This window comes from Ctenocephalides felis, unplaced genomic scaffold (genome assembly GCF_003426905.1).
Source record: "Ctenocephalides felis isolate EL2017-DRISC unplaced genomic scaffold, ASM342690v1 CF-g0.4_SCAFFOLD_01170, whole genome shotgun sequence".
Classification (NCBI taxonomy): Eukaryota; Metazoa; Arthropoda; class Insecta; order Siphonaptera; family Pulicidae; genus Ctenocephalides; species Ctenocephalides felis.
In genome coordinates, this window is record NW_020537324.1 from 17,476,361 (window position 1) to 17,500,206 (window position 23,846).

The 23,846-nt window shown below is 29.2% G+C and overlaps 1 protein-coding gene across 1 annotated transcript in view; it reads right to left on the bottom strand.

Annotated features, from left to right (window-relative positions):
• LOC113366928 (probable G-protein coupled receptor 158) overlaps positions 1–23,846 on the bottom strand; it is a 156,657-nt gene that overhangs the window by 110,129 nt on the left and 22,682 nt on the right. Inside the window, 2 exon segments of the mRNA XM_026608570.1 lie at positions 768–836; positions 1,501–1,663. Coding sequence (XP_026464355.1) covers positions 768–836; positions 1,501–1,663 — 232 coding nt within the window.

Sequence of the window (23,846 nt, forward strand, 5' to 3'; positions counted from 1 at the left end):
TTTACTATTTCCAAAAAAAAATGTTTTTGATTATTGTGCTTGGCAAAGTATATACCATTTAACATAAAAACTTAACTAGCAACCACGTACTAATTGCGTTTGATCTACCGCCCCAAGAAAAAAAATTTAACAAGAGTGATAAATACGAAAATGCCTCAGATTATAAAAAGACATACACTATAATTATAAATATGTGCTAAATTTTCTTATAATATTTTCTGATTAATTTTAACAATTTTATATATATACAAAAAATATATTACAAATGTATATATCTTTTAAAAGGCCTCTCTACCGAAGTACCAGAGAAAAGTCAATTGGAATATGTATCATCATAATGAATGAATGTAACTCTGTAATTTGTAACTCATTTTTTATATTAAAATAGATAAATTCATTTCAAATTTGGAAAATAATTAAAGCTCTAAAATACATGGACATATGGTTTTCGATTATAATGCAACACTGAAAATTGATCTCGCAAATTATAAAAAAACTATTAATTAGTAATAGCACGTAAAGCAGAGATACGATAATACAAAGAATATTGATAGTTGAAATAAAATGCTCATAAAATATAGAGTTAATAAATAACTGCATTATCGAATAGCTGGCTAAGTTGCTGGTTCAATCTATCAAGGAATAGAAGTTAGAATAATAAAAAAATGTACATAATTGAATTAACGTTTAAATCATTTATAAAATAATAGCATGAAATTGATTTGAAAATTAAGCATATTACATTATTTAACATAGTTAATACTTACAGTGCTATATAATAAAAATATTCCTAAAAGTATTGTCTCCAACAAAGTCCACATTCCAGATACTATAGTCTGCAAAGAAATAAGACATTGATCGTTATATACATGCACACAAATACACACACACACACACACACACATATATATATATATATATATATATATATATGTGTCATCGTATGAAATGATGATAAAAATATTTAGCCCTATTTATTGTTAGGTTTATTCAAGTGTTGATAAATTAAAATTACAAATTTTACATATACAATACAGCAGACTTCAAATGGCGCCTCTTTAGATTTCTGTGTAATTCAAAATATCTATATAACGCTTTTATATGTATTAACCATGCCTGGATAAGAGACTTCTCGTACAAAAACATTGTTTATAATATATTTTATATGTTGAAACATTGTTTTCCTTAAATTCAATAGAAATACCACTGCATTTAATTAATTCAATACATGGATATCTTATTTCTAGATGACATAATTTCGACATGATTAAAAAACATTCTAAACCCATCTCATTATATTATTCTAAAATCCCATTAACATTTGCTCTGAATTTGTTGTTCTGCGGCGGTAGGTATTATTCAACCACTAAACAAAAGTGAGCGAAGCAAAGATGTAATCTCGTAAAACTAATTATCTCTCCACAAAGTGCAATTCGTAGTTTTGCTAATTTGCCATCCTAAGCGCTAATCTTGAAACAGAGGTCGTTTAAGTGCAATTACCTTGCATTTTCTGTTATAGAAAACTAGCGATGCCAAGACAAAAACGAAGAACAAGCAGCAGCTCTGAACAGCTAAGACGATCGCCCGAATCACGGCGTCGCCCTCGGCCAGACACTGCCCACTCGAATCGCAGCGGTCGCAGCGGCCAGAACAAGGCAAACATCTGGAAGAGATAATGGAATAAATTAATAATTGAATATACATGAAATAATAGTAAATTGCTTTTATTTTTGCAATATATTTGTTCATCAGTATTATTATAAAGACCAGGTTTTTTCCATTTAACCCGGGACCTGTCGAGTAGGGGGTATAAATATATGAATACCTGTATTTATTAATACCTGACATAAGAAGGTTGTAGAGTAAAAATCAATATATATCGTAAAGCAAATAGTTGTTTCATTCATTTTTCTCATGGTGACAAGATATTTATAATTTACAGCCCACTCAATATCTAATTAATCAGAGTTCCTCACCACTCGTACTTGAATAAATTTCTGTTCACTAAATTACACTTAAACTATTGGTGCATGGTATCGTGCTTTGGGGCAACTTATTAAAACTTACCATATTGTAATTTAATTTTAGAATTGATTTAATTTAAATAGTTTATTAATAATTAAAAATTACACTTAAATGAAACTATTTGAAAAGATATCGTATGTTTTATAATTGTAGAGGCCATTCTCTACAAGATCAAGAAATAGCAATCTAGAAAAATTAGCTTTTTGTTTATATTTAGCATATTATTAAACAATAAAACAAATAAAAACTACTAAATTGGTCAACTCATTTTAAACAACAACTGAATTAAAAAATCTTAATCAATCCTAACACTTCAATATAATAATTAATTAATAGTTTTATGTTAACTGTAGTTTCATCAACATGTATAGCGAAAACTCATATAATAGGTACTTATCTATATAATGACATTTCATATGTGCTTGTGTACATATGTGCACATATATTATTATATGTGCATATGTCTAAATAATATTATTATTTCTAATTGTCGTTAATTGATCGAATTAATAAATAAATAATATGCTGTGAATATGTTAATAAAAAATTGATTAATATATAATATAATGCAAACAATAAATTTGCAACTATGTATACATTTTATGGACCATTAATGATATATATAGTGAGCTTCAATAATCTTAAATAGTCTCAAAAACTGCTCGCAAAATGTTCAACAAATCCTTAAATGAGTGCCTGTATGCTTCTTCGAGAAGTAAGTAATATTATATCGAAGTTTATAAAAAAATGACATTAATTTATTTTCAAAAACAATGAGCTTCAATCATCTTAAATAATCTCAAAAACTGCTCGCAAAATGTTCAATATATCCTTAAAAATAAAATGTTAAAAAAAATCCTATAAAACAAATCTTTAGTTGGATGTATTCCAATACACACATATATAAACCATTTTAATATTATCGTAAACTTAATTCCAAATTAAAAATCTAATTTTCACGTTGATGTTACAGAAAATGAACTTTTGTATATAGTGTAATATATTTCCATTTAAAACATTATTTCTAAATCAATTAAAATTAAATTTCGGGTTGTACGTTTTTTATCGAAAAACACATTATCTAGGAAACATTCCGCACACGTACTTTCACTCACCTCTTTTTGCAACCTTCATTGTGAACTGTTTTGTTGAAACTAATTACTGATAGATATTTATCGGGCAAGCGTGAAAAACTCGGATACTAAAAATATATCGTAAAAGCAATATGGAATGGAATTCGCAAGTACTAAGTTAAATGTATATTTTATAAAAACCTAATTTCTGAACGAAAACGCAGAGAACATATATTAGCAGAGGGCCAAATTCGTAGACGATGACCAGCAATTTACAATGTGTTTATAATATCACAAATTAATTTAAGACTTTATTGAATTTATTTCAAATTAATTCAAAAATCATCTGTTTTGATATAGTTATTTTGTTTTGATATTTAGTAATAATATCTGTGTAAATGGTGTACGAAGAAAAATCAAAAATGTTTTTGATAAATAGTATGTTATGTGTACTTAGTTGTATGTTGTATATATATATACATATATATATATATATATATATATATATATATTACTGAAATACTTTTCTAAAACGGAGACGCATGTTAATGATACTTGATTTCCCTTTATAGAGCATAAGCCAACATCATCTTTTCATATTGAAAACTTCTGTATAATATGAGTGTGCTCAGCGAAGCTTATGCTTAGAACTTGGCTTTTAGATCTTTACAATTTCTCTAGGGTAATTCAAGAACATATTTTCTTAGTTCTCCTATCGGGAGATGCAAATTTGACCTACATCGCGCAACACTTGCGTATTAAAGACGCGCGAAGGATCCGGTGGAGCGATCCGGTCCGAAAGATAAATTAGAACATCTATTAATTTAAACAATTTTAATATAATTATTAAAACAATTAGTTAAAAGTATTGATTGTTACTGTTCTCTCAACATTTAAATTCATTTCCAGTGCAACGGATTTACTTGGACACACAAAAAAAAGATAAAAAACGCAGAATTGATATTGATTATTGTAACTTTCTTATAATTGTAACAGATGTACAGGATAAAATTGAGAAATAGCTTTTACTGTAAACAATAGTCATAAAAAAATATAATAATTTTATATATCAGTTACAATCAATAATAAATTACTACAATTACTCATAACGTAAGATGCGTGATGCTCAATATTTTTTACATTGCCAATTTTTAATAAATAACGATCACGTTTATTAGAGCAATAAATTAAAAATATAACAGTTTTCAATCTACTTATAGCTAGATATTACAGCAAAACCTTAATATTAGTAGGTCTTTGATTATTTACCCAGTGAGAATTCAATAAGTTGATTAAAAAATCGATGATTTATAACAGTGAATGAGAAAGCTGGCGTAATTCCAGATATCGTCTATGACAGCAAAGTTTTCAGTAATAAAATTTATGCCTTATGCTAAGATATATTTTATTAAAATAGCTATAATTTAACAGACTAATGTTATAAGGCAAGTGTACTCTGATTTATGGCTCCTATTAAAATCATATTTTCAGCATTAAATTTTGGGTTGTCACTTGCACTAAACTGAGGATCTTAATTTGTCGGATGGAATCGAGATTAGGTGAATGATAATATTCTTATAATAATAATAACATAACTTTATGGTATAAAAATATTAGAATATAGTTATATATAAATAGTAAAATTTGAGAGGAGCAGAAATGCTGAAGAATACATAATGCATTTTTAAGGCGAAAGTCAGTTTTCAGTTGTTATTGAATATAAGCCAATTCTTGTTTAAATCCTTGCATACAATTAATACAATACAATTTTTTTTTTTAATTTCAATAGTATTACAAACTGGTAAAATTAAATGAAACGTAGAATATAAATAATATATATGCGATTTAGGTCGATTTGATTAACAAAATACATTTGTAATATTAATATATAATAATAAATTAATTTTAATATATTACAATAAAAAAATAATACCTTTAGAATCGATTATTGAGCATGACTACTAAAATTTATTCCAAAACCTTTCCATGTCCTCCAAAATATAATTAATGAAAGAAGCAATTAATCACGATCCATTCAATCAAAGTGTGTAAAATTCCACATTTTTAATCATCCCTTTCTCTTTCGGTCACGTAATAATGTTAATTGCGATATAAACATTCGGCTCGTGCAACAGATTTATTAATATAGCGCCATGGTCCAGAAGGATTAGATCTAATCCCGCATGAATTACGAGCTTTTAATTGAACCCTTAACCCGTTGCGCGGATATTTACGAGGATTTCCCGAAAACAAAGGTGAGGGATTCTGCCCCATCGTACGTTATATGTTAACATATTAATATATATTATTAATTAATTACATACGGGGGTCGCCAGGAATAGAAATACATAGACAACATTCGTTGATGTCGTAATTAGCAATTATATAAATATTTAAATGTGGTAGAAACTTCAACATGATAAGTTTAATAAATTTTTAAGAATAGGTAAGATAGCTGAAATTTTTTTTAAAATTAAGACAATTTTAAATTGAAGAAAATTATAAAAAAAAACTTGTCATAATACTCAAATCATCATATATTATAACTTAACTAAAAGAGCATTTTTTATAAGGATATGTGTGCTGATATCTAAAGACTAACAGCAGATATAATGATTTATTATTCAATTCTCTGAAGAATCTTGTTATTTATCCGATGATTTCAAGAATATGAAAACGCATATCTTTTGTCCATTCGCAAGTATTATCTTATAAAAGACCAGTAATTTCTCATTTACTCTATTCTCAGTATTTTCTTTTGTGTGACTAACGTTCTGTTACTGCCGTTCAAGTCTTTCTATTCTTCTATTGTCTAGGTTGATGACATATAGATATATCTTAATTAGGAATCATTGTTTAGTGCCAGTATCAGTGAGAAAAATAATTGCTAAAGTTATCAACAATTGCTCAGGAGTCATATTAAGAAAAACTAAAATGCAATATTAAATAATACTAATACCAATACTATTTTGCACTGCTTCAAATATAAAAACATTGTAGATACTATATTTTTGTCTTGTAATATTATGAACATTTTAACTTTCAGGTTATTGACTAATATTTTTCGTACTTTAATGCATTTGTTTTAACCAGTTTATTAGCAGGCACAGTTGTTCTTCCATGTTAAAATTTTTTATTACTTCAAATTGTGATGTCATGTTGCAGCAGTGCCTGTAAGGCTTTTTTTATTTGGAGGCATGAAGAAGATTTTATTACAGCTCAACAAATGCCCTGAGAAATGGAACCCAATCAGAACTACTTTTGATCTTCTATGAGTTTTTCTTACTATCTGGGTTTTTAGTAAAATGCGAAACAAACATTGTCTTTTAACTTTGTGATGAAATTTGTATGTACATAAATCTCTAATTGTGATGACCATACCAATTTTCTGTCGTTGTTAGTTTTTTTGGTGTGAGCACTGTTGTTTAGTTTACGAGACTTTGATGAAATTTTTAAGTAAACATTATTTCATTATTTTATAAGATGTATTGTTAATTTTAAATTAGATTCAACAGTATTTTTATTTAATCTTTATATAAGCATGTTGGATGGGATAGAAATGATCGACTGAACCTTTCCCCTGGCAGAGGTGTAAACAATAAAAAATAGTAAATTAAAATGTAAATTAAGTTTAAAAAAGCATTTTTACAACAGATAAATTAAATTAAAGAAATAGATATTAAAATACCTGATGAATATTTCTGATAAATTACCAGATCAATGTTACATACAATGAAATCTTTGTAAAAAATGTTTCCATGAAATTTGTGTTTAACATAGTCTAAGCAAAGTAACGTAAAATTTATTTAAAATTATTTTTTAGGAACATAGTAAAAAAAACTCAACTGACTTCTACTGATAAATATACCTTTATAAATACCAGATCAAGATTATATACAATAACATCTTTGTGAAAAATATTTCAAACAAAATTGTATGTCATATAGGGCAAACAATGTAACGTAAAATCCTTTTGAAACAAAAAAAAACGATGTTGAATCTGTTTGCCCTAGCTATACTTTCTTATCACACCCTGGGACAAAAAGAAACAGATGACAAGTTTTAGAAAAATAATAAAAAAAACTAATTTTTATAGCCAGGAATTACTTGGAAAATTTCAATGAACATAGTTCGATAGTCTTTGTGCTCCGCCCTACCTTTCCTATAAAATGACAATTGACATTATCGTCATATTTTTAATAGAGTAAAAAATGATATAAATGTTTAATATTTATATCAATAATTAATATTTATATCAATATTAACTTATAAAATGTGTAATATGAATATGAATATGAAATTAACAATTGACACGATAATCACATATTTAATATAGTAAAAAATGATATAAATTTTATTTAACTAGCTGTACCCGTTCACGCTTTGCCGTGTTTTAGTTTAAATTAAAAAGTTGAACAAAGATGTGTATTTGTTACATTTATTTTAACGTTACTACTATCTGTTCAACAATTTATCTATTCAACAATTTGTCTACAAATTTACCTATAAACTTTGTTAATCAATTTACAAGTAACTTTACCAAGGATTTACAGGTAAGTCAACCTATTTACCTATCAACCCGTTTCACATGTCTACCAATTTTATTGGTACTACCTGTTTATCCGTTTTGTTATTTGTCTATCTACCAGTTGTTATGTCTACTATTTTACATATCCTTCAATTTACCTGACCAACAAATTACCTTTTCACCAATTTACCTGTCTACCAATTTACCTATCAACCTGTTTATAAATCTACCATTTTACCGGCCTACAAATTTACCTCACATCCCGTTCTACATGTCTACCAATTAACCTGTTAACCTATTTATTTGTCTACATGTTTGCCTATCTACCAGTTCTTCTCTTTACCATTTTACATAACCTCCAATTTACCTGTCCACCAGTTTACCTTTATAAATTCTCTAATTCACCTTATTTATTTACACAATATAAAAAAAATTAAAGCTTAAATTGATTCTACGTTTTAGTTAGAAAACGTTTGTATGAGAAAAAGAGAAGGGCTGTTTTTAGGGTTTTCCCGGCAATTATTCGAATTTTTATTCATCGTAAGATCGATCCTTGGACTTAAACGAACATTTCAAGAAAAAAAATGGCCAAATTGGTCCAGGCGTTGTTGAGTTATGCGCCTACCAATACATTTTGCGATTCATTTTTATATATATAAGATATATTGAGTCTTAATTTTATAGGACCAACTAAAACTAAGAATGAAAGAGACAGTCTTTATTACTTCGATGGTCTATTAATCACAAGTTAAAATGATGCCTGTCTAGTCTGGCATCGATATAAATCGTGAAAGAAAATTATAAGGTATAATAAAGTGCAATTAATTACCGGACAGATAAAAAATAAGCACATTAACCAAGAGAGACGGCCGCCGTCAGTTTGCCGACTCACCCAACAGCTGTTATAAGTGCGATGATACCGTGTTTTTCTAATGGCTTCGGAAACCTGCGCGGTCACGCAAAGCAAATCTTTTTTTCCCATGCGTCCCTGAATAAACTCGTGTCCTTCATAAAACCCTTAGTATATTATTGAATGAGTGAATTGTCATCGAATATTATATCCGAGAAGCAAATGTAAAAGCTTTCACGGTGAAGTTTGGTTTTGAAATATAATTTCAGATGAGGAACTTTCGTCGAAAGTTTGCCTTTGATTTAACTTTGAAAGTTCTGATGAAATAATTGGGAATAAATTATTTCTCATTACAAGTTGTATAAATGTAATTGGGAAAGTTGTATAAATATTATTGAATTTGGTCCAATTTATATTGCTTATAAATAAACCGCGACAAAAAATAAAAGACAAACAAAATTTTGTTCGCAATAGGCCTGCATAAATGATTATTAACGTTAAATAACTTACGTTATTTACAATGTGTGTGATATATACGCTCGCACGTCAAATTGCTCGTATCTCAAAGTAATTTCTTCCTTATAAATATATTGAAACAACAATAATTCGTTCCATCAGTCGCATCTTTTTCGAGGTGATTTTTATCCACAAACTTTTCAACTTTATCCCCCATTGCACGAATAAATGCACAACATTAATATTAATTTTTTTATTCAATTTTATTCTGCAATCAGTATATGTATATTATTACATTAAGCAGAGAATGCTGACAAGTATATGGTAAAATAGTTGATTACAAATTAGTGGTTGCCTCCAGTGGCGTATCAACTAGAGCTTATCAAATTATAATAATAATAAAATACTAAAAACAAAATGGGAAAAAAACAATAAACTATATTAAACTTGAATATTAATATTAATGAATTAAATTTTATAACTTCAAAAGAATTGATACTAGAATTATGAACCTGTTCTATTCGTACCCCCATAAATTGACCTTATGCCTCTCACTTGCACGTATTACCAAACACCTAGCCCAAACCCTAGATGTACTTGCACGTATCTCGAATTTTGCTCGTATGATGAAGCAAAACGAAAAACTGAGGAGTCGCTTGTAAAGTGGGATACCACTATATATAAATGTAATATATAAATATAATTCTTAATGCTCGGCAAATGAGTAAAATATAATTCATGTTATATTATAAAACATTAGTAGTAACAACAGAAGCAACACGCTTCGATACTTTAATAATTTTCACTTTCTTTATAGCAATAATCAATTTTTCACAATTCACCATTTTTTGAGGAGTTGCTTGTTTTTTAGGAGTCATGATGACTTAAGTGATAAAAATATGCAAATAAGACTTTGAATAATTGATAAAAACACAATTCTGTAGGAAAAAAACGCCATTACTCAAGTGACCCTTGCCTGTCCCCAAATAGTGGGCCACTTCCATCTACAAACGCCTTTTTTGCCTATGCATCCCACGAATACACAATGTGAAAAATTGGCAAAAATTACTTTGCATTTCAAAGATTATATGTCTATATAATATATTGCATATATAATTGAATTTTTCTCGTAAAAATTCGATGACAAATCACGGCTAAAATCTTTCTCGATAAAATTCTTAGTGCGTTTTACTCTGTGCAGTGCGAGAGTAGGTTTATAACCTCCAAATGCTTTTTAAAATTGAGCAAGTATCAAAATTTGGTAAACATGTGCGCGGTTCGACATACATGTCACTAGTCTTAGAGTTATTATAACATTGCAGAATTGACCTGAGCGAATAATAAATGCATCCTGTTATATCTCTATTTTCTCATCCACAATATGATACAAATTACAACAAAAAATACTACTAAAAAACTATAAAGATTCAATTGGGAATAAAGCGGCAAACGTGCGCGTTCGCGGAGACGATGCCTTTGATGCGGCGCGATCCTTCTTTTTCCAACTTTTTTGTTAGGAAAGAAAGAGCGGCAGCGGCATTATCATATATGCAGCAAAATGATATGAGAAGCGCTACCGTTACGGCGGTTTAAATGAGAATATGCAAAATAGGAGCCAAAGAAAACGAATATGTGTAGAAAATAGGAGTTTTATTACTTCAACAAGTATAACAAATTGTCAAACATAAACGACCTCTGTGACATTTACCCAAGGAAAACTTTTGGCAAATTGTTACCTGATCTCACAAGTTTATACAGTGTTACGAGGAAATATTGACTTCGGTGTCGTAATAGGATTTAAAAACTTGTATTCATATAAAAATATGAGAGAACAATTATTTTTAAATCATATATAAAAATAGAAATAATAATATAGAGAAGTTTACTGTTGTATAATCTTGCTTCCACTATATAAGAAGTTGTTAAAAAATATAGTCAATTTTTCATTCCGTCCATACGAAGAAAATGTTTTTTTAAATCATTCAAATCGGACGTTCCGTTTTCGAAAAAACTGAATGGCCTGTTTTGGTACTTTTTGCTCCGTATCTACTAAAACTAAAACTTCAAGTAAATAATTTTATTATTTTTTATTATTTATTTAGGTATGCACACAACACTGTGTTCCATAATGTTCAAAATTTTATGAATACATACGCAATATAGTACTAAATTTTCAGTATGAAATATGATAAATAACCTCATGGCAAATAATTATCTGATTTTGCAAGTTTATACTATGTTGTGTAAAAAGTTGAATTCAGTATCATAATAGAATTCAAAAACTTGTTTTTTTTAAATAGTTATAACAAGGGCATGAAATTTAAATTTGTTCAAGATATAAATTTGCTAATAATATAAAAAAGTGCTATTAAGAAATATTGTTGGTACAAAATATGATATCCATTTCACGAAGACTTTCCAATGCATGTTAAAAATGTATTGAATCACTTTTAATTTTTTTTTTCTAAATAAGTAAGAATCTTTTAACGTTTATAGCTATTTTATGTATTAAAATATTATAAATAACTATTTTTAATATATGTGAATCAAAAATTTCACGACCACTAAATGTTTACTAAGAAAATTCAAATGTTAATAAATAAACTAGTGGTGAATGGCATCGTGCCTTAAGGAACTTTCTTTACTATTATTTAAAATGTTTAAAAACTTATTAACTTCCCATAGGGCAAGTTATAGTAATAGAAAAAAAATCGAAAATAAAATTTTTTACATATCTTTACGTTTCAGAGGTTTCTGAACATTTTGACATACCTTAAAAAAATGGATGTATGTGTGTGTGTATGGGCGTGTATGTGTGTGTGTGCGAATACAAATTTTTGTTGACGATTTCGGGAACACGGATAAAGCAATTTGAATAATTAAAAAAACATTCGATTCGTATTGATAATGAGACGTGCTGATTAGTTTTTGGTGAAGGCAGGTCTAGCTTTTACGAAGATACGGGGCAAAAAGTGCCAAAAACGGTAACTCAGTTTTTAAGAGAACGGAGCGTCCGATTTAAATAATTCAAAAAAACATTTTACTTGTATTGACAAGATGATGAATTGATCAAATTTTCATGAAGGCAGATCTAGCGGTTTCGGAGATCTAACAAAAAAAGTAAAAAAAATGCCATTTGGCGGCCAAAAATGAACATTAGACATATGCCCATCAAATTATCAGATATTTTATAGAGGTTTTAACAATAAGTAAAAATTTTGTTTACATTCCTATGGGTTTCGTATCAATGTTTACGCGTTAGACGGCGACGCGGCGCTTACGCGCTTCGATATTTCGTCTTTATGCAGTTAAAGCAGTACGATTGCTTTGAAAAAAAAGTTCAGAATTTTCAAAATATTTCAAAATGAATGATTTAAGATAGAATGATTTAATATGGTTCGAAATTTTATTAAAAGTTTCAAATCATTGATAACTTTTATTGATTATTATTGATTATTTTTAATTACTCGAATTTTGAATTGCGGTACGGAAAGTTCCAGCAATTTGCCTTAGGGCACGATGCCTTAAATGTCCTAAGACAGAATTATACTTACAGCTAGTTTTTTATTAATTTTGACATTATTAATTTTGATATTTTGGGAACCTTCTGGAAAATTTTGAAAACGATTGTAGTCGACTGATCCATTCTTCGGTCGAAATCGTCATGGACATTTGATTGCACATTCCATTCTGTTATAAGGACATTGATATAAGTAATCCATAAAAATTAAAAATCTTCTTACGGAACCCAAATAAAATGGACACAAGATTAGTACTCATTATTAACACTTTCCACTCACGAATTCCGGGATTTATATGAATTCGAGCCGAAAGAGTTAAAATATCTATATTTGTTTTTATACCCTATTTTCTGAATGACCTCAACTGCTAGATTTGCTTACCCAGAAATTTAGTCAATTTTTCATCCATTCAAAGAAAATGTTTTTTAAACTGAATTGCCATTTTTGGCCCTTTTTGCTCCGTATCTGATGAAACTAAAACTTTACTTAATTTAGTATATTGAAGTTGGCATGTACACAAAACTGAGTTCCATAATGCTTAAAATTTCATGAATATATACGAAACATAGTACTAAATTACTTTCCGCTTATAAATGTTCGATTTTAAAATAATCCCCTATCTCCTATATATTTCAGTGTTTCGGGATTATATGGTCGTTGGCTGAAATTCGTCAACATTCTGAACTTTGTTATTATTTATAGAACGGTGAATGTTCAACATCCATATCATATTTCATTCATAAATCTTCTCCCATCGCATCCTGAACAATATGCCAACTCCGTTTAAACTCTTGCGAAATCCCTTCGAGACCAAAGTGCTCTTCAATACTTTTCAATCACCGTGAAAGTCGACAGAAATTCTCGAACAAAATGTTTACACACTACTAACTTTCAACGCGAGAAAATTTTGTTGAACCTAAGTTTTCGTCGGACTTGGAACATAAGTGATGCAAAAGCAAAAGCTTTAGGTTTGGTTAAGTTTTAGTTTCTGATGACAGCTGTCAAGTGAAAAGATTTTATTAACAATTAAATAGGTGTAAGTGGCATCGAGGCAAGTTGCTAAAACTTGAGTAAATGATTGACTTGATCGATAAGTTGAGATATAACGACTTTTAAAATTGAGACAATAGAATTTTGAAATTTAGACTCCGACCAATGATCTAAATATTGATAAATTTTCGAAATAAACCGCTTTTCGGATATGCAGACTAATAATATATCAGCTCGATTACATTGAGCTTTTTAATTGTAATAATAATAAAAGTTCAACTTTACTAAGATGCTTTAAAAAATATGAGTTGGCATTGTAAATACCAAAAATTTTGACCATATAATTAAATACTTTGATAAATCGTAAAATGATTTGAATTAAATCGCATATCCAACGTGTATCGCATATCCACATGCAAATATTTTTATAATTAAAAATTACCATTGCAAACATTTGTGAGCTGAGCGGAAATGAGTTTGTAGAAAAAACTTTATCTCGTTATCACGAACATTAGTTTTAAACTCAAAGAATTCGTGTTGAAATTTTATGATTGATGATTGTTGCCAATATTGTGCAAGTTTTCATTACAGTAATATACTTCTATAACGAGATTGTGTCACGTTAATACGGTGATGCAAAGTTAACTAGGTATTTTGGTGTTGCGATATGATTGATTATATACGAAGATGACAGTTTGAAAATACAATGCATCATAGAAACTCTTTTATTGTGTTACGATGTCAAAGATATACCATTTATTACCTTCGTTTCATCTTCATCTGATAATTAATATTTAATACGATCTGTAGCATTTTAAAATATACTGGAGACAACCGAAATAAGTATCCGTTGTCTTAGGTTCATTATATAAGAGTATTTCTTGAATTAAATGTGCAGTATCTTCATCACAATTAATCATATATGGTTTCAGATTTTTTTTGATTGAATAAGTTTAAGATTTGATACATTAAATTTTGATACATTTTTAACAAAAATATCTAATGAAGTCACCATGGCTCACGTAAAAATTCTCACTTCTGATATTATCGTGGCGCTTAACGTGTTAATAATTGAATTGCCAATAAATTTATATGTATACTTACGATTATATTTCATTGAAGTAATAAATAAAATGCTATTACTTTATTGCTTCTATTGTTTTTATGACTTCCCTAACTAAGAAAAAGTTCATGTTTTCGCTAAAAAAATACGATTTTCTAATTTTATCGTCGTTGATTACCAATTTAGTACAACGATTTTTGAACACATTTTTAACACTTTCCACTCGCGAATTCTGAGATTTGTATGAATTTTGCCGCCAAAGCGGCGGCATCCGAGTCGAAAGGGTTCCCCTAGGATAAGTAATAGTAATGAGCCGAAAATCGAAAATATTTTTTTGTGTATATCTTCACGTTTCAGAAATTTCTGAACATTACGGCATACCTCGAAAAATATTAATGTGTGGGTGTTTTGTGTGTTCGCATTTTTTGTCCACGTTTTCGGGCGCACGGATTAACCGATTTGAATGGTTCAAAAACCATTTTAGTCCTATTGATAGGGAGATGTGCTGATTAGTTTTTGGCTGGGTCTAGTCATTTTGTAGATACAGAGCTAAATGTACAAAAAATGACAGTTTTTGAGAGTACTAAGCAGATTCAAAAAACTTTCTGCTTGTGTTGTCAAAACAATTGCTTTTGGGAAAAAAATTCATTTTTTCCCCAATTTTATTTTTTTGTATATCGAAAATAATTCAGATCTCAATTTTAATTCTTGCTAAAGCTTTCTTATATACTTAAAAAAATAATTCTAACTTTGTAATTCAGTTTATATAATGCTTATAAATATGATACAATGTTACCGTATTTATAATTAACTATTTCAAAGCATTTAATGTTATTCAAACATTTTGTTACGGTACGGAAAGTTCCAGCAATTTGCCTCAAGGCACGATTTCATACACCACTAGTTTTCAAAAAGTCTGAACTAATTTTGGAAATGCACAAATTATTGGAAGGACATTAGCTGGAAGCCTGATTAGTTTTGGTAGTCCTGATTAGTTTTTGGTAATGATCGATCGTTTTTTCGTGATTATTTGTTGAATTTTTTTTTTGTTTTAGTATATGGTCTTAACAAACTGTTAAGATCGACCGAGGCTTAAGTGCACTAAAGCCTCGGAGCTTGCACATTTCACAAGTCTTGGCAGAAATTACTTAATTTTACTCACATTTTTGTTCAAATAAAACTATCATTTTTCTTTTTACTTCTCACAAAAAATTGATAAAAATTCATAGTGTGGAGAAGTTAGATGTATAAATATTAGTGCTAATTTCTAGTGTTGTGTACATATCTTAGATGTAACCTCCCAACGTTAATATCCACTGATGATGACATTAAATTGAATGTCGAAACGTTTGGAATTAAAGATTAATTAAATTTATAAATCTTTGCTTTTTATTTTTTGATGTATCGCCCCACAAGAATGCATATATTTCATATGCGTTATTGTAATCGTAAGAAATATATCCTCAGATGGATTCATTCGGCATCTCTTCTTAATGTAAACATTTTTAAGTGTTTTGAATAAATATAAGAATCTCTTTAAAAATATTTATAACAATTATTATTAGTCATTTACCAGTATTTGCTGTTTTTTTGCTAGAATATATAATTCTGGTCCGAGAAGTACCGGCAATTTACCTCAAGGCACGATGCCATGCACCACTAGTTAATTAATTTTAGTTAGTTAGTTATCAGTTTCTTCGTTATTTTCTCTAGCATCATCGAAATCTGGGCGGAGACGTGCCAACCTAAGCTACAATTACCACCATGTTTTCGGAACTCTACGAATTGTTGTTTTGCAAATTTAAATTCCCCAAATTACTTCCACCTAATTGCACGGAAACAATTTACAATAAATTTTCTGTGAATAATGTACGGGCTTGGGTAACAGGCAATTGACTTAGCTTGTTAACATGATTGCATGGTTCCGAGTGCAGGAAATATCCTATTATGCAACCGGCATCGGTTAACCATCCTTCGAGCAGAAGATCTCATTTTGCTTTTGCAACGTCCGACATACGTCGGATTTTACACGTCCAACATTATTGCAACGATATTGTACATTGTTTGCTTATTAGTTTTCATTACCCGAATATTTTGCCAAAATCCAAACTGTTTCGAATTAAATTGCAGATACAGCGAAAGTCGGATACAAATATTTTTGTAATTAAAATTAACATCAGCAAACAGTTGCGAGTAGCGCTTTCCGGAAATGATTTTGAAATAAAAACTTTAGCTGGTCGAGTTTTAGTTTCGACAAAATGCAATCTGTTTGAGATTAAATTACAGCATGATGCAACCAAACATTATCAAGAGAAATTTCAAACATATTTTTTATTATCTACATGATATATTATTATTTGAATGGATTTTAAGTATTTTGCTCTTTTATTGGATTTATTTACGGTTTTACGCTGACTTATAATTAGAAGCTCAGAAAAGGCATAATGATGCATTGGATTAAATTTGGATTGGCTGAAATCACTAGGAAATCAGTTATATTTATAAAAATGAATTAATCGTATTCAAATTTTCTATTTTTATGTATCACCAAAAAATTATCAGGTTAGATTTTCTGGCAATAATATAAAACTCTCTTTCGATCAGTTTATAGCTAAAAAATATAATTGCCTATAAATTAATATTCAAATAAATAAATAATATAGATAAATTTAAAATAAGATAGTGTTATAAAATTTATTAAGTTTTATAAAAGATTCTTTTTCAATTTCTTCATAAAAAATATTTTACTATGTTCTCTCGTAGCTAGTATAATATCTAGTTTGAATCAATCTCTGTCCTACGTATTTTATCATAAAATCAATTTTTCTTGACATGTTTCTCAGATATTTCTAAATATTAAAATTTATATAATAAGTTATATATAGATATATAGATCTCATATAAACTGTCATGGAAATTTGAAGTGTATGTGCCTAATAATTTAAATTTAATCTTATAGAAACTATTAAATATTTTCTCTGTTTTACACCAGCACTCATAGTATTGCAAATGAGGATTGCAAAAACACATTAATTTATAATTTATCAATATAATATTTTTAACACTGTAAGAAGACTTTATCCAGTTAAGATTTTCCTAATAATTTTTTTTTGTTTTTATTTTTGAATAGCAATCAGAACCTTACGTTCTATGAGCTGAACTGAATGAGTTCGACTGAAGCTTCCTCTTACTTCGTATTTTTTTAGATGGTAACCCAATGGTTAATCCATCCATATTTGATGATTTTGTTATTAGAATTACTCTAATAAGGCTGACGGTGCAGCAATGCCGGGCAAGGGTTATTTTCACTTGGAAACATATTGCTATCTATATTTTCAAGTAAAAATCGTTGTCACTGCTGCCTGACAACTAGCTGCTCGAAGTGGGTATCGAACCCGGGACCTCTGAAACAAGTCCCGTCGCTCTTAACCGCTTACCTATGGGGGAGCCTTATCTAATAATAGATTTAATTTTCAATTTAAATAAAACTTATTTTTGGTATAAAACTAATCAGCTCATCTTCTTATCATTTGGAATCGAATGTGTTTTGAATCATTGAAATCGGTTGAACCGCGTTCTCGAAATCGTTTGCAAAAATTTGTATCCGAACACACACATTCATACATCATTTTTTTCTAAAGTGTGCCAATATGTTCAGAAACCTTTGGAACGTAAAAAGTCTCTCAGATATAAAAAAAAATTATTCACTCAGAATCCTTAACAAATCGTGCGCACTCCGCTCCAACAATTCCGGTCTTGTGAACAATTCGAATTTTCACGAAGAATATATTATTTTCATTCAATTTATTTGAAATATGCTATTGTCACGGCATAGTAAATGGTACTTGTCCTCTAATACAATTTGTTTTGTGTGCGATGTCCGGTGAAACATTTCAGCGATATGTTCTGTATGCGTGGTCACCGTTGTACACTTCCTCTCCTGTGTGCTACGTAATCCAATTAGCAAGGAGTAATATTGCGTTTTCATGTCAGTACTAATGTTTACTTTAAAAGTTCCACGGTTGTTGCGGAACTTTTGCTTTTTCATTCTTGTTAGTGGTATGGTACTGTTAGAATTAGTCTTACCTGATGCTAATTGTGGTATAAGTTCTTTGAACTTCGGGTAATTAAAATCTTTCGTTAAACATACTACCATATTTATGTATGTGTAATAAGTGTATACACTTTATATAATATATATATATATATATATATATATATTTTATTAGATTTATAGATTTTATATAATTTAAATATATATATATATATATATATATATATATATATATATGTATATTTAAATTATATAAAATCTCCAGCGCAATTGCATTTAAAAATATGTTTACCAGACTACATTTTTACAACATGTTTCCGGATTCATAGCCACAAGCACACTGTCTATTTTATAGTTTATTAAATTTAGTCCATCTAATCAGATAAACGTAATGAGAATTTTTTTTTTGATTTATTCAAGTATTACAATGTGTGTGTGTGTGTATGTATGTATGGATACAATTTTTCAGTCATGTTTGCGGGAGCACGGATCAATCGATTTAAATGGTTCAAAAAACATTCGATTCCTATTGATAGGGAGATGTGCTAATTAGCTTTTGGCAAAGGCAGGTCCAGAAGTTACGGAGATAAAAAGCAAAGAGTGCAGAAAATAGAAATCGAGTTTTTGAGAGAACGGAGCATCTGATTTGAATGACCTAAAAAACATTCAATTAGTAATGATTGGCAAAAGTGTTTATTAGTTTTTGGCAAAAGCAGGCCCAGGCATTTCGAAAATACGGAACTAAATATGCAAAAAATTGCAGTTTTTGAGAGAACTAAGCGTCCGATTGAAATGATTCAAAGAACTTTATGCTTGTCTTAACAAAATAATTGATTTTGGAAAAAAACATTTTTGTTTCAATTTTTTTTTTCAAAAAAAAATTTTTTTGTATATCGCAAATAATTCAGATTTAATTTTTAATTTTGACTATAGTTCTAATATACTTTAAACAAATGATTTCAACTTTGCAATTCAGTTTATATAAGTATTATAAATATTAGACAATTATTTATAATAATCTATTTGAGAACATTTAATACTCCTCGAACATTTCGTTACGGTACGGGAAGCTCCAGCAATCTGCCTTAAGGCACGATGCCATACACCCCACTAATTTAATTGAATTTTAGTTTGCAATGTTGACTTGTTCTTATATAAAAATTCATTAACACACGTTTAACAGATTTTTCCAAAGCATGAATACATAAAAAGAAGTTTAATTATGTAGAAATAATTATTTTTTAATTACTTTATTGTCTTCACTAATCATTTTAAACTCCATATAGTAGAATATAAGTTATGTATAATAAATATTATTTAAAGTTTAAATAGTTTCCTGGGAAGGATATTGCCGAAATTCGTTGGTATTTGTTTCTAAATTCGTATATGAAATAATAATAATGAAATATAAAAATTCTAAATATCTGAGAACAATGTTGATCTATCATTTTTCAAATGCAGCAAAATCGTATCGATAAAAATATTGTTTTATTTATTGCTTTCTGCACTATATAACTGGCATCGTTTATTATTTACGGCGTTTTCATGTTTACTGTTTCATGCTCTGTGGGATCGAGATTGTTATTGTGAGCTTTCTTATATTTCTTGCCAGAAAACAGCAAAAACTCGCTTGATCTTTTCATTTTATATTCAATATAATATTCAATTATATACACTAAAATGTATAGTGTTTGAATTACTTTAGAATAGTTGTAAGCGAAGTATTTGGTGTGAATGTAATGTGTGAAAAAAGCAAATAAGTGTTGAATTTTTGTCCACGCTTTAGCAAATAATTTTTGATCGATCTTGAAAATACGAAAAATCTTGGAAACATATTGATTGTGAATCGCGTAGATTAGTTTTATTAGAAAATTCGTTTCTTCGTAATAAAATGTTGAATTTTTTTTTGTCAATTTATGAAACCTTGTATAACGATAGTTTTTGTAGTCTGTAAGATTTTACTAAAATATTAAAGGCCTACGATGACCGCTTGAATTATAATAATTCATGGAAGTTTAGAATACCTCCGTGAGCATGAGTAGATTCTAATTAGAATCTGTGCCGAAGAACTTGCACGTACAGAATATCATATAAATTAATGATAAAATATAAATTATAAAATAGTATGATATAGAAAATTATTCTGTCGAAAAAATATATGTAGGTATCCAAATTTCATTTCTCCGTGAAAGACTTGATTTTTTTAAAAAGTTTTTAAGAACAGTATGCGCCAAGTTTTTCTGTAGCATGTTGTGAATATAACCGTTTATTCACTCTCGAGGGTGAATATTAATAACATGATCATTTCGCGTTCTTTGAATTCCGCAAAATAGCGATATTGTATTTTTCTATAAAAATTGAAGCATTATTTGACACGAAATTTAATTAATGTTTATGCTCGAACCATTGTTGGGACTGATTTCAGAAGCATAACAAAGATTAGAGCCGTGGGGCCTAAATTAATTAGTTTCGCCAAACAATGCTCATTGTAGGAGTGCCGGTAATACTTGTGGATATCTTTGTTGAGTTATAAACCTTCTCTAGCGAATGCGGTTATGTTAATATCGGGGGAGTACTTCATCTGGGTTATGAATTAATAAACTTAACTGATAGGTTTCTTAACACGTTCGCGGTCGTGAATGCTATAGCATTCATTTCCTTTGTGATGCAGAATGAATTTAATTTTATGTAGTTCACTTACTGCACGTAATTAGTTGCCATCCATAACTATCGATTTCTAACAAAAATGCGCACTAATTTAGTTGCCAACCTGATAACTACAAATTTCGACCAAAAATGCGGACGTACTCAATTGCCTACCTAACACCTACAAATTTCCGTTCCGGTTTTAAAATAAAAAAAAAAGATTTAACAAAAAAAAAGATATATAAGGATTAGATATAATTTCGTTCTAACAAGGGAACCTTCAAATTTACGGTTGTGAGTTAAGAAAATATCTAATATCTATCTAAGTAGAGTCGTTAAGAAATGGATTTATGAAGAAACTGAGTCGTTAAGAAATGGATTTATGAAGAAACTGAAACCAAATGACTAAATGTAACCATATGTACAAAAATTTGTTATAATTTATTGATAAAAAATAGATTTGAAATAACTCAGCGTGAAGACTTAAGTTTAAAGCTCAGTAAGTTAGAAACTAATACCAGGCTTAAGTATTGCATTAAATAAATTTCAAAAAACAGTAATAAAATTCGTTTGTACTTTCCGTTTTTTGGATTATGCCGAAATTGTACTTATGATAAATAGAGTTTTGATCTTAAAATTTATCATTCACATTTTTTCAGGAACAAAAAAAAATTGTGTGGGGGGCATAACCTGTTTAGAAACCTCAAGGTCGGGCGGGGCCTAAAAAACGTTGGGTATCACTGGTCTAAAAACAATGATATACCTCCGACTTCGTGTAAAGTTTTAAACCACATTATTTATTATCTAACTAATTTGCAAGAATGTATTACAAGAGTAAAGAGCTTTGAATAAATCGATGTGTATCATATAATCCAAGTATGTAAATTTATTAACTTACCGTAGGGTAAGTTATAGTAATAGCAATAAATCGAAAATAAAATTTTGTATAAATCTTTACGTTTCAGGGGTTTTTAAACATTTTGGCATACCTTAGAATAAATGGATGTATGCGTGTGTGTATGGGTGTATGTGTATGTGTGTGTGTGTATGTGTATGTGTGTGTGTGCGGATACAAATTTTCGTCGACGATTTCGAGAACACCGATCAACCGATTTGAATAATTAAAAAAGCATTCGATTTGTATTGATAAGGAGACGTGCTGATTAGTTTTTGGCAAAGGCAGGTCTGACCGTTCCAAAAATACGGAGCAAAAAGTGCCAAAAACGGTAACTTATTAGTTTCTAAGAGAATGGAGTGTCCGATTTTAATCATTCAAAAAACATTTTACTTGTATTGACAAAATAAAAAACTGATTAAATTTTTCGAAAGGCAGATTTAGCAATTATGGACTCTCAATAAAAATAGGTGAGAAAAATGTCGTTTGGCGGTCAAAAATGTTTATTGGACATATGCACATCAAATTATCAGATGTTTAATAAAGATTTTAATAATGTAGATTTTAATAAATATTTTGTGTAATTTTTTTTGGGTTTCGTACCAAGATTTTTACATATCAACAGTACGGGAAGTTCCAGAAATTTGCCTTAATGCACGATGACATGCACCCCACTAATTATCTAACTAATTTGCAAGAATTTATTACAAGAGTAAAGAGCTTTGAATAAATCAAAGTGTATCATCTAATCCAAGTATTTAATGCATGATTGGCCCTAGTTATATTAAACCAACAAACTCTATTTAACCCATTACACCCTTCACCCAACGGATCCTCCCAATTCCCTCAACCCATCGCCGAGACACAACTCTAACAATCTATCCCATCGCCGTCTTTTTTGCGAATTCTAGAAACCCACTGTTTACACTCCATTTTCACACTGTCTGTGGATGGTCTAAGTCATTACGACAGCCCGAACAGTTAGCTCAGAATCTGTTTTCCGGAGTAGGACTATTAACAGAGATAAGACGCATTTAGGCCGAACAGAAGAACCTGTGGATGCCTATGATCGAACTTTGAGATTAGTAAGTAGTCTTCGGCTTACGCAGAGTACATTACATAGACAAAATGCTGGGTCGGGACTACTTATGGATACTGAGAGAAGAAGTTAGGCGGAGATCGACGGGGTGATATGCAAAATATAAGATTTTAGTATGGTGCGTATATATTTTTTGGCTTATTTAAAAAAAAAATGAAAAAAAATGTATTATAATATTATGTTAACAGTTTAATATTATTAACAGTAGCTATAAGTTTTGAAATAACATTAATAAGAACAAACCGTATTGTGCAGACTTCAAAAATGACGAAAAACTACATATTAACGGTCCAATGAACAGAGTAGCAATGGTGGTCAACGAACAGTGCTCAAAACTAAACTTTTTTAATTTATCACATAATACATTTATCAACATTGTCAAAAGGAATAATACTTATTAGAATTTGTTACATATAAGTGCATTTGCGGACGTATGTATGGACGAGTGTATATATAGGTGCCTGTATGTGTGTTTGTATGTGTTTGTAAAAATAACATAGTTTAACATTATTATGTTACATTACTATACAATTAACTGTACATAGTCGATTGGCGTATAATAAATAAATAAATAAATAAATAAATAAATAAATAAATAAATAAATAAACATTAGTTTCAAGTCATTGAGATAGATGGCTCTGTGAC